The sequence below is a fragment of the Lepidothrix coronata genome, unplaced genomic scaffold, assembly GCF_001604755.1.
Source record: "Lepidothrix coronata isolate B3197 unplaced genomic scaffold, Lepidothrix_coronata-1.0 Scaffold7, whole genome shotgun sequence".
In the NCBI taxonomy this organism is placed as follows: domain Eukaryota; kingdom Metazoa; phylum Chordata; class Aves; order Passeriformes; family Pipridae; genus Lepidothrix; species Lepidothrix coronata.
This window is the reverse complement of record NW_016690187.1, coordinates 10421453-10434589: the sequence shown is the minus strand read 5'-3', so window position 1 is coordinate 10434589 and position 13137 is coordinate 10421453. Positions and strand designations below refer to the sequence as shown.

The 13137-nt window shown below is 35.4% G+C and overlaps 1 protein-coding gene across 15 annotated transcripts in view; it reads left to right on the top strand.

Moving 5' to 3' along the window:
• Positions 1-13137, top strand: part of MYO3B (myosin IIIB) — a 201276-nt gene that overhangs the window by 110674 nt on the left and 77465 nt on the right. For all 15 annotated transcript variants that reach the window (XR_001878597.1, XR_001878602.1, XM_017838595.1 and 12 more), the window contains one exon: positions 9582-9661. Coding sequence is in view for 13 of the 15 variants with exons in the window: in XM_017838595.1 (XP_017694084.1) it covers positions 9582-9661 (80 nt within the window). In the remaining 2 variants the exon portion in view is untranslated. The remainder of the gene's footprint in view (positions 1-9581; positions 9662-13137) is intronic.

Here is a 13137-nt window from a genome sequence, read left to right as displayed (position 1 = left end):
TGTCTCATATAAAAACCAAACCAAAACAATTAACAGACCATGTGCTGAGAGAGAATGTGAAAAAAATGTTTCAGGCTTGCTGTGTGCACACCAAAGAACACAAGAACTTGGGCCTTTTGCAAAATCACTTTAAAGAATGTTTTTCACCATTTCTTGGTGACAAGAGTACTATCTCAGTATTAACTTGTCTGTAACTGTGACAGCGAGTCATTCCTCACAAGGAGTCAGAAACCAAAGGAAATTAATTTTCTTGCAGTTCAGTCCCATGAACAGATACTACTGGGCATAGAGTGAAATCTTGGCCAGTCAAAATTATAGGTGCTTTGCCACTGTTTTTAGTGGAAACATGGTTTGAACTGTCCTGTTTTGTCACTGTGCATTCCTTTTGAGCATATGTCCTTCCTCTAGCAGTAAGTGGCAGGTCTCTTAGTTTGGTATGTGTCATTCTTATGCACGGAGATAAATCATCTTTCCATTGGGCTTAGTGGATTTTTTTTTCTTAATTCCACACATCACAATAGAACAAAAGACTCAAATACATCTTAATTTTACTAATTTATCCTACAGTAAAATCTTTTTATAATGGTACTTTTGTGTTAGTGTTTTTACCTCTAAGAGAAGAGATAAGGCACTCTAAGACAAATGAATTGGTAAACAAAGCTATTGCAATTTTAATATCTCTACTTAAAGATGAATCAGAATTTATATTTTGTAAGAATTTGGGTCAAGTTAATGGAAGCTATATATTTAACTCAGAACATGGTGGCTTTTGTACTTCTAACAGGTCTGTGTGTTAAAAGCATAAAAATAGCTTTTGCATTGCTGCCAGTGTTTGTGTGCAAAGAGAAGCTTTAAGCCACAACTGTGCAGCATAACAATCGTGAACTTTACTGGGTTGCAGATGTGGGACATCAATAAACTAAATTAAATGTAGCTTAACTGAGTTTGAGAGGTAGAGTGATGCATTACTTTTTTAGTTTTTTGAGCATTTTACAGCTCAGTGTTTCTTTTTCTTCATATCCTAAGGTTTTGTGGCATAGGACAAATGTAGCACAGATACTCACAAGACTTACTAGCAGTAGGATCCAAAACATACTCTGAAATAACCTTAAAAATGGAACTCATCTAGAAACAGAACAATCAGTTAGATCAAAGTTAAGGTCTCGATCCTGCTAAAGCTTTATATAAAACATAACAGTTATTTACTGTTGACAATAACTCCCTATAAATAGTGTCAGTGAATCTCTGGAATTGCACAACAGCTGAGAAGGGTCAAATTAGATTTACCACGTTTATGATTGGTAAAGGGCATTGCCTAAAAAGAAGTCTGCTGTTTTTAATCTGAGACTTCACAGACTATATTGTACTGAAAATGGGCAAAGGACATAAATTTTTTTGTCTTCAAGTGCTTGCAAATTGAACCCTTATAAAAGTACAAGTGGGCAGGTTTAAGAATAGATCTTACTGATATGATAATAGACCATCCTCTCTAGATCAAATATTGAGAATATTTTTTCTTTACCTCTCTCTTTTCCAATTTTCATGTTTCTAGCCTAACTTCTCAATCCTATAATGACTATGATTTCACAGTAGGGAATAATAATCATAACAATGCATTGTATACCAAATAAATTCAAAATCTGTTGATTGAGGAAACAAAAGATGTATCACACAAAAGATGTTACTGTTTTTAATATTAACTAGTAGACTGTGGGATCACACTGTGCACCATATACAGAATTTAAATAGAGAAATATTCAGAGAATATTATTCAGTTATTTTAATGAGTAGTTTACTTGACAGTTTCTACAAGCACTGTGTACTGTAAGGTCAAACTGTGTCAAAGATGCTCAGTATGTCATTGGAAGCATTCAGTAGCTCTCAAGATCAAATCCTAGAAGAGCAATTATTTTTAAATTGCTAGTGAGTTTGTACGCAGATAAATTTGTTGAATATTCAGATATTCGTGCTCATTTGAATATCCATAATGTTTTTTGGTGTGTCCTTTACAAAGAATGTGCTTACATTTCCCACTCTTTCAAAATAATTGAATTAGTGATTAATGTATCTAAAAGCTTAATGTAGTGGGTGGAAAATAAACCTCCGAATCTGTGCTAGATTTTATGTATTCACTTCAGAATATTTTGTGTGCTCTTACTATGATTTTGTACTTTTATCCTTTTTCTTTATTCCTTCACCCTACAACAAGCTGTAGAGGTCAGTACTTTACTAAACCAGCATTATCTATTATTATTTGACTTTGTCTTACTTATTCCAACATGACTTGGCTTGATGTAAGAGTGGTTAATTGAGCTGCCTGGATAGCAGGTCACAGTGTGCGACAAAGACACAAAATGCATCTGTGGGTATTTGTCTCATTAAGAGTGGAGATACAAATATAAATAGTGTTTTGAATTACCACAGAAGTAACTGGTTTTCTGCTAACTCTGATAATATATGGAAGTGCTGAGATTGAGAGGAGCAAATATTCAGTTGAGAAAACTTTGAGACTTGATTTAATTAATAGTCAACATCATTAATGCCTAGATTTCAAAAATGGGAAGGCCTGGAACTTCCACAAAGTTCTGTAATCTTGTTTCATCTTAAATTAAGACTTTTAAAAGACAGTTCTTGTCTTGAAGTCTCAAAACCTGGTTTTGACACCACCACCTGTCTAGCCTTAGGGTCTTGATGACTGGGAGGACTAATAGTCATAGTGAAGTCAGAGAAAATGTTCCATGATTTTATTCCATGTGCTTTCAGTGAAATCTTTATACCTGAATTTTTGCCATGGAATTCATTGGGAATCTTCACTGGCTTTAGAAGGATTTTGACCAGAGTGTATATGTATGGAGCAGCTTCAGCAGCAGGTCCCGAGTGATAGAAAATATACCATAAAATTTTTAAACATTGTATATAGAGGGGACATACTCTGGAAATACAAGCTCTGGGCTGGAAATCACAGTTCTTTACTTCTCCTGGGTTTCTTGTTATTCACTGTTCTGGTAGAAACTTACTTTGGTCTCAAGTTAAACTGAATACTATGAAGATTAATTAATGTTTAAGGATGGTCCTGAGATCGTCAGAAACAAGATGCTTACTGTTGGTTCATGTTGGTGAGGAGGCATAGATAAAACAATGAAACAACTAGCATGTTCTTCAGAATCAAACCTTTACTTTTTTGAATAAAGCATATATGATTTTAGTTAAAAAAAAAACTTCTATAACATGCAAGAGAAAGGATATCAATTACATAAAACAATGAGGGAGACTAGAGCTGAACCAGAATGTAAGGTAACCATATTTTCCACCTGTATATCTTTTTAGAAGTATTCTTCCACATACCTCCGGAAGAAGAAATAAACTTGTCTGTCCTGAATAGATGCAAATATAAAAAGGTTATTTTGACTAATGCTTAAAATTAATGGAGAATTCCTCAACAATGAAGTGTTCAGAGAAAATTCACCTCTGTCATTTTGTTCTAATCTCAGTTCCAGATGTGGTACAGGTACCAGGGCAATCTGCTGGAGCAGCAGAATCCCTCGAGTTGATGGTGAGATACTGTACTGGTGACACAAACCGCAGCTTTCTGTACTGCCTGCTGTTCCCCAGAAAACTCAGGGTTTGTTGTCCTGAGCTGCTTACATACAACAGCATCAAATTGTACACTGCAAAAGATGTGGATGGAAATTGCTAAGGAATCTGAAGGAAATGGCCCATGTCTTCTGACAATGTATAAATCATAAAAAGCCAAGCCAGTTTATTCTGTAATGCAGCAGCTGTGGCCAGCCTGTCAGTCAGTCTTAAGCCAGCCAGTTAGTCAGGTCTCCAGCTAGTCAGGCTACAGACCTGACTAAAGAAAATGCTGGACATCAAGCAGTAGAAAACTGCAACATTCATTATACTAGATATTTGCTTTTTCCAAACTGTTTTGATGTATTTAATTTTTGTCTAGATGCAGCTTCAGATACCTAGCACTCAGCTGTACTTAATATGCCAATCCTGTCAGTAGTCCTGTGTTTGGACAGAGGTGCTAAACCTATGCCCACCTGGCTGTGGCGAGATAAAAGGTTTGCCCAGCAAACCACTTCCCTTCTGCCACTCTGTTTTCCAGAACCACATGATCCTCCCTTGTCTTGTGCTTGAGAACCTGTCTGTCCTGTGGTCATGTGATCAGGCTATACCAAATGTGTTTTGCCTGCTGTCTGTAAGTTTGGTCATGTCATAGCACTATGAGAATCACATAAAATTGGCTTGTGTATCTTGTGCTCACATATTGTGCCCATGATACTTCAGGAAACATCTGCATTTCAGTGAACACACTCCTAGTTGAGTGAATGACTACAGGTGTTTGATTCAATTTAACTTGAAAATTGGGCATGTTGCTTAAAGTAGCAATTAGTACTCAAGGTTGTGTTATAAAAATATCTTGGGCACTACTGCTAACTAGTTTAATTAGTACCATAATTCATTCTTCTTTACTAGATAAGGATAAAAGTTAAGATCTTTCTTACATCATATATTTACATATATTGCAGTATAGTAGGCAGTTTTACCTTCATTTCGTCTCAGCTTCTGTCAGTGTCTTCCCTCCCTTGCATTCTAGTAGAGGTCTACTAACCCAATGTGTTAAAAGAATATTTTAACATAGCAGCAGTGATGTTTTATTTGTTGCTGTAGGCATCATGCTGTGTGTTTGCCAGTGTGTGCCTTCCTAGTGCTGGGAGTGACCACTGAAGTGTCTGTAACATGCACAGTGTAAAGCATAACAGCACTGAATTTACACTGAGTTCACCATTCCCGGTCTAGCAATGTAAAGCTTTTAAGTATCTCTAAATATGATCTGTGTCTATTTCATGCTAAAAAGACTAAAGAAATCTTTAGTCTAATTGGGAATCAGTATCAGAATTCCTCAGTTCACTGTGGCATGCATTTTCATTTCAATCTGGGCCAAAAAGTGCATATTTTTTGCTCCTGAAGCAAATATTCATAATTAGGTTATTCCCAGGTGTGCCTCACTATTACTAAGCTTTCATGGTTATTAGATTCCATTTGGTAGTATGGATCTGATTTTGGAAATACTATTTCTTATTTTTAATTTATTTATTCTGAATAGAAAGTATTTCATTTCAGAATAAGCAGCAGTTGAGGTCTGTCTGTATTGATAGTTGTGCTCTACAGACAGTATTTTTATAAATATATTCTTATATAAGATGTATAGTATATGAGAAAATTGGATTCTTAGCTTTTTATTGCACAAGATTAGCTTAAATTACTTCAGTGACTCAAAAGAATAGTTTTGATAGTCAGTGACCAGATTCAAATTAGTACCCAATAAAAAAAGTACATGTATTCATTTGTAGTCGAGCTAAAAGCTTAGTCTTACAGTAGCAGAAGATGAAAATGCATTATGGAGATAAGCAGTCGACTTCCTTCAGCTAGATAAAATGTACTGAAAGGAAATACAGAGAAGAATCTGTGTTATGTCAAAGACATTGTCTGGCTCTGTACCTCTTCTGGAGTTCAAGTGCTTAGCTGTGATTAGAAGTAGTGTCAATGAAATATGAATGCACTGTAGCATTTCTGACCATATTATACTGTATCTACATGGTGTTTCAAGTAACCCCTCTTTATCTGAACCAGAAGCATGAATGAAATTAATAAAATATATGAGGATAAGGAAAGAGCTTGTACTTGCCCTCTACATAATAGTAATATCCCTGGTACAGCGTGTACAGTAAGGTGACATTGTCATTAGGCTTTTTCTCTGTAAGTCATTTGCACTTCACAAACTGAGCGTTGTATCAAAGCTTAATGTATTTCTCACCTGACATGTTCTTACTTTGGGAGGAGTGATCTATTGCAGACATAACCAAAATGAGGTTATAAATACAGTGCTGATATTATTAATATTGGCTTGATACTCCTTATAGAACCCATCACCTAAGAATAAATGAAGAACTGACAAACCATAAGTAACATCAGAACATCCATCCAGAGGGTGTGCTTTTCCTAATTAGTATGTGAAGTCAGCAGCTGGACAAATCATTAATACGGCCAGATCACACAGTGAGTGACTGCCGGGGATGCAAGTGAGAAGCCAGGAATGCTGACTAGTCCTTTCTGAGATCTAGAGAGCACTTCCTAAGTCCAACCTGAAAAAAAAGAAAACATTTCTTTCTTTGCTGTGTAAATAGTTGAAGTACTTTCAAAACTTCTCCTGCTTGGCTTTGCATAATAGAAGAGATGCAGTGCTTTGACAATATGGTCTTTCTCACCTATCTGAAATGAGGCATCAGTGAAGAATATGTTTGCAGAGATGTGAGATCTCCTAAACAGCTTCAAGAGAAAAGGAGGTTTGATGAGCATTGGCACAGAGAACTTAGCTAGTGAGTGCATAGATTTTTGTGCTGCTACTTCTCTTTCCCTCAGAGCATTTCACGAACTTTAATGACTGAAACTTCTCAAAGAGTTAAAGACATTCCTAACTTTATTGAACAGGGGAAAAAAGAGTTGGAGCTGACTGACTCCTCCATGATACAAATGAATCCCGGAGACCTTAGTCTCTGATCCAGCAGACACATAGGTAGGAGCCTTAATTTTTCAGATGAGCAGTCCTGTTGAACTGAAAATGAAATGCATGTGAATAAAATTAAACATGTACATGTTTAAAAGATTAATCCTAACTTTAACCATTAGCTTCTCTCCCCTCCCTCAAAAAACTCCCAAAAACCTAAGACAATTTTGAGAGGGTTTTATATCACTTAATTGGTCCATTTTATGGACTTGGATTTAATGTAGGTAGTATTTTGGTCTACAGGGATGTCACTTGTATTTTCTCTAAAGTGTTGACCATTTAATAGGTGTGAAGTTAGACTTCTGAAACGAACAGTGTAATCTTTTAACCTTTAACTGGTTTAACCGTTCAAGGAACCCACAGCAGTTCAAACTAGCTATGCTATTACCTGAAAACATTTGTTCTTCCAATATTAGTGCTCTTCATAAAGTGTTATTTAATTATTTTTGGTATATAAAGTAATAAATTACCTTGTAAATGGAAATGGAATGCAGGGATAGGTATCAAATGTTTACTGACTATAAACACCATGCTACACTGGGTGAAACATTTCTTATTATGTAGACTAATTTTCAAACCACATTTCTTTTAATGGATTAGACAGGTTAAAGATAGGTAGTTATTTTTGCTGAGCATGAGCTACTTGAGATAAGTAATTCAGCAACTTTTATTGAAACATCATTTTGTGTTTGAACTGAAAAAAGAAAATCCTGCTAACATTTTTTCCATTGACTCAATCTGTTGTTCAAGTAGTAATTCCATAGGAATTCACTTGACACATGAATTAAATACTGATAAGAATCCATTCCTAGAAGGAAGTAACTATTGAACAAAGGCACAATATGTAAAGCTTCTCTTTTTTTAAGTGGGAACTGACCACTTTTGGGGTTTTTTCGCTTTGTGAAGTCATTAAAGATTTTTGATAATTAAAAAGGTTTAATTATTTGCTTGGTTTGCCAAATTGGAAATGCTAAATTCAATTTTAGTTTTGCATGAGGAATTAAGGGAGAGCTCAGGACTATGAATTATGAACCCTAGAAACCTAATACCAGTGGTGAGTGTGGTGAACCTTGAGCGGCTATGGAGTCATTCTAATTTTTATTTGGTTATTAGAGTTTTTAAGTTGTTACAAAATTCAACAAAATTTTAGTAGTTTTAAACAATCTGATTCAAAGTAATTTCTTCTCCCAACTCCCCTCTTTTATTGCATGTTGTGTTGTCAGTTCTTCAGTGCAAGGATTTCAAGCTTTAGACTTGTTAATCTGAAGCCTAGCCAAAAACAACCCTTCCAGACTGTCTATTTTAGCCAAAAAAGGCACAAAAGAGTAATTTTCAACATACAAAAGTGTCAAAATTGCAACTAAGAGAAAAATAAATTCACCAACTACTTGTTCTTTAAAGTCCTAATTTTAACCTTATAGATACATGTACCATGTATGTATGTAGATATTCAAGATTTCCAAAGCAGTTGCAGTTCTCATTAACATACAGTTCCCAAAATGGTGGAGAGACCCTGTGTTCTGCACTGTGATTTAGACTGTCAGGTAACATGCGCTGCTAGATCTGGAAATGACGTGCCAGTTTTGCAGGATTGTGTCAGTCCCAATGCCAGCAGCTTGAAAGAGAAATTCTTTTTCAAATGAATTCAGAATGTTTAAATGAATGAAGAGTACCACTGCTGTGTTTGAGTGCTGACCCCCAGATTGTTTTCAGAGGATTGGTATTTTTCTTGTTCAGAGAATGGTAAGAGCAAAAGTTTCTTTCAGTGTCATGTGGACACTGGGTTTACTCTGCTCTCTTACGAAATTATTACCAGTGATTAAGTGTTCTTGGTTTTTGTTTTTCCCATCGTGCCTCCTTACAAGTTGTGTAATATATAGTTTAGCAAAATTCTGAAGACTGTTTAGAGTTACTGGCCTTCTGTAAAGCAAACAGCTAAACACTGGAGTTGATGCAAACAAGGCATTTAGCATCTGAAAGAAGTGTTAACACTTTATTTACATTTAAATTAAAATAGACACTTATTTATGTGTTCTGGTTCTGAAAGGTGTGTGGTACATCTGCAGAGGCCTATTGTTTATTCATGCTGTAAATCCTTTGAAATGTGTTAAAATGCTTCCCACTCATTATAAAAATCCTGCCACCCATGGATTAGGGCTTTGATGTCACCAATCCTGCTTCAAAGAGTTCTTTCAATGCTATTAATCACAGTTTAGCCTCTGAAGATATAGCCAGAGAAAACATTTGGACATCTTGTGCTAGACTTGCTAAAACTTTGAAATATACAGAGTGTCTTGCATATGCACAGTCCCGTATCACTTCCTCTCTCTTCTCCTAGCTTTTATTTTGAAAAGCTGTTTTATGATGACTTCGGCTTTCTACAAGTACAGAAGAAAAAGTTTAGGACATGTCATACTGTACATTTTAAAAAAGGCACTGGTCTTTCAGTTGACACTACAAAATATTTTTGCCTGAGAAATCGAGTCAGTCTTTAAAAACCCCAAGGGATAATAACGTCGGAAATTATATGTCAAAAGGTCAAAAATTGATACATTTCTTATCATTTTCTCATCTCTCTCATTAGTTTGTTATTTTAAGATACTGTCTAAACACTCGAGGATCCACATGATTTCATAGAAACAAGATTGTTTCTGCAGTCTTTTTGCTCTTTGGAATCTCTCAAGGAGTCCCAGTAAAACTGATTACTAGTGATTGAGCTGTATGCCTTTGTGCTGTCGTTGTTTTCATCAGCTCGGTAGCTAAGGTCAGTGACATACCACCTTATCACTGACTTTTTTCTCCCTTCTAAATCAACACTGCACTCTGTCATGCCCATGCTGAATGCTCTGCAGGCACAACCGGTAATGAGCGGGGTGTGGAAGAAGTTTGGTGGTGTCTGCTATTTTTAGTACTATTGTACAAACTGATTTTACACCGTACAAATTTTTCCGTGCTAAGCTTCTTGAATAGTTTTTGCAGTATGAATTTCTTTGTTTTTGAACAGGTAATTTGGCACAAGCAAGAGCCAGAGTGACAGCAGCATCTAGGTCTTTGCCTCCTCAGCTCAGTGCTGGGCGTATCAAGGTTAGTAGTGTTCCCTTTGAAGACAGGCAATTGTTCATAAAATATTACAGTGAGACTATATACACAATGCTTAGCTGATGTAGGTATATAGGGAGGTTCTTAACAAATAAGAGTTTGCCTTACTATCAGTAATATGCAGCTTGTCTAGGAGCATGGTTTCCAGTTTTAGGGATGACCCTATTGTAGAATCCAGTGAAGAATCAATTTACTAGTCATTAAACTTTTGGAGTGGAATCTCAATTACTTCAATAGCAATATTCCTCTTTATTTCAGTGGGGTAAAGGTTTTCCTATGGCAATTTTTACCTAGAATGAGGTTTTATTAGGTAAAATAGTGTATTTAACAGTAGGAAAGGCAAAACAAAATAAAAATTATATCTGTTTCTCTTTTATTCAACTTGCAAGTATAAATCCAGGGGTCATTTGTGACTGATAGATAAACAGAAAAAAATGACTCAGCAAAACCACTGTTCTTTAAAAAGAACTGTAAAATTTAACGGCTGCTGAATTTTGCCATGAAACTATGTGGCATAACTGCAAAAATATGGCATATTTTTATGGCAATTAGTAGGATGCCAACTGAGTATACTTAATTTGTGAGGAAACCTCTTGTGCCTGATAGCTGATAGCATGTACACCCGCTCTGCATTTCCGAAGTAGTACTGTTAAAGTTAGCTCAGTTAAGGTTTGGGGTTGGGATTTTTTTTTTTCCTTCAAAGCAAACAGTAATAAATTTTAAAAACAAATGTGGTAACAGCAACTGTTCAAAAGTTACAAAATTTTATGTTCTGGGTTTTCTGTTTGTTCTCATTCTCTCCTGGTATTTGGAGCTCACGCTCAAATGTCAATAAAGTGATTCATGTCATCCAGACATCTATATCCTTCACTGTACCTGCAGACACAGATGTGGATTTGAGACTATTATTTCCTGTCTGGTATAAACACTTTCAATGCTGAAGGATGGCCTTTCAAATTTTCTTGTGTTATACACACATTGTCTTCCACATCCAGCTATATTCAGCACAAGGCTTTCTAAGCATGCATTTTATTGATACAGCAGGAATGTAATAGAGCAGTTCACCTTTAGAGCTTTAATAAACATAATCAGTTACTAAGTAGTGTTTAAGTGGGTTTTACTCAGCCTTCAAACTTTTTAAAAGGAGCTAAAAGACATGCATATGGGCAACACTATTCAGAAAATATTAATTAAAATACTTTTTAGCTGTAAAAATAATTTATTAGAATTTCATAAAGTACCTAATTAAAACAACCTCAGGAAACTTATTTAAAATTATTATTTTAAATTTTATCTTAAAAAGTCAAAATGCAATAATTTTGTTTGGAATTTTGGAAAAGTTCATTCATTATTGAATTTAAGAGGTATTTTGCTTAACATATTTTTTGGTTTCACAGTATTTCATGCCATGCCAACTGCAGGTGTGGTCAATATGTGAAAGTAATAATTTTCAGTAACTTCGTAAGGTGACATGATGTCATAAATCATTCTTTTTATATTGTTTCAAAACTATTAGAAGCAATTTTTTTAGTGATGAAACTGAAGTATGGCTTTTGTAGGTCAGGCTGTTTTCCATTTCAGTTGTAATCTTATAAATTTATATTTGAAGTCACTACAGCTGTCATGTAAAAATGTGACTTAATAGTTGAAATATTCTTCTTTTTAGTTTCAAAAGAGTAGCTAGTGATTTAAAATACAAGATTATATCATGACATTCATTATGTTCTGTCATCTTTACCAAGCCAGTTGTGATAAAGCCTATTGTCTGTGGTGCATGCGATTATTGCCCTACCATAAAAATGACCTGGCAATGGCAATGGCAAGAAACGTTGTAAATTAACCAGAGACAAAACTTCTAAAAATTTTTACAGGAAAATCTCTCTACCTTCAGGGTCTATCAGAATGTTTCAAATGTTTCTTGTCAAAAAGATTTGGAAATTGATCCTAGTCCTTACATGTTGCAGAGATCTGAATTTACAACTTCATTCATAGAAAAAGGAATCTAACAATACTGCTTTTACCCTGATTTTCTGAGAAAAAGTGTTTTAAATTTCCTCTCTGAGTGTTTCTGACCATCTGTCTTTCTATGCGTTCCCTCCCTTCCCCCCCCAAAAAAAAACCCCAAACCAAAACTCTTTTGAACCCAGCAGCCTGTAGTAAACCATGTTTGATAGTGGCAGTCTCAAAGATGGTAAAATTCTACAGGTTTGGTGAAAATAAGCGGCTGTGAAAAGGACATGCTTACAGTGTGCTGTTGCCCAAAAGGTAAAGCATAAGCTGATCCTTTTTTGGACAGCAGATGTTCCAGATATGACTGAGAAGTTGTGAGTGCTCAACCTTCAACAACAATATCATCAAGTCTGTGCTTTTCTAGACAGAGAAGAATCCTGTATAGAAACTCAAATTCATTGGCCTTTGGCCTCAAATCAGTCCTCAAACTATTTGCTTTAGTTCTTGATTTGTTATTATTTATGATTGTGTGTCTTTTAACATTAAATGTTACCAGTTATTCTGAACTTACTGTCGATGTTCACTGTAGCTTTTGTCTTCTACCTGACCTTTACTAGAGATTTAGATATCAATTCTCAAAAAGCAGTTGTCTTGCTAAGATAATCTTGAAACATTCCTGTATCCTTCCCCATGCACATGCCTGCTGTTTTGATTAGGTTATTGATATTTACTTTGTCAGGTGACCTCCTAAGATGTTTGATGTTATCTGGGCTGATAAAGCATTTTTTCTGGGATATATTACAGAGTGTTCTGTTAACATCCTTCAAACTGAAATCAAACTGCCTCTTTTTGTTTTTTTTTCTTCTTCTTCTCATGTGTTAGTTTGAGATGGGTACCAATGCATGTACACTACTCTGGGCTGGAACATCACAGATTACAAAAACATATTGAAATTTTTATGGTCACCCTTATTGAAATCTGTCTTCATTTGCGCGATCTGTATTCTGAATCTTGTCCTCACTAGTTTGCTTTTGATTTCTTCCCCAAAACAAAATCCGTTTTTTTGATCTATTGCTACTTAGTGCTTCATTTCCTTTATATTTTGCATGCAGTCTCCTAAATATCTCCTGAAGGTAAGAGACACAGTTACTTTATTGAGAACTGTAATCTTTCAGCAATTACTGTTAGTGTTCAGAAGAGTGTTCTTAAGTCAGTGAGTGTTGGAAATGATCGTATGGAGCAAAGTCCAGGAAGTGTAGCACAGGTGCTGACAACAGCATTATCTGGTTTATACAAATGCCACCTGGTCAGAGCAGATGGTAAACTGCCACAAAGCAAGTGAATGCTAAAATGTTGTTAATGCTCCATGCAAACAGGATGCTGGTTAATTTTCTTTAATTTTGTTGAGCTGTAATACAGCAACACAATCTGCTTGTTATTGGTAACCATAGTTATACTCATTCATAAATTCTGGTTTCATTTTGATAAGAACAGCTGTACTAACAACATAA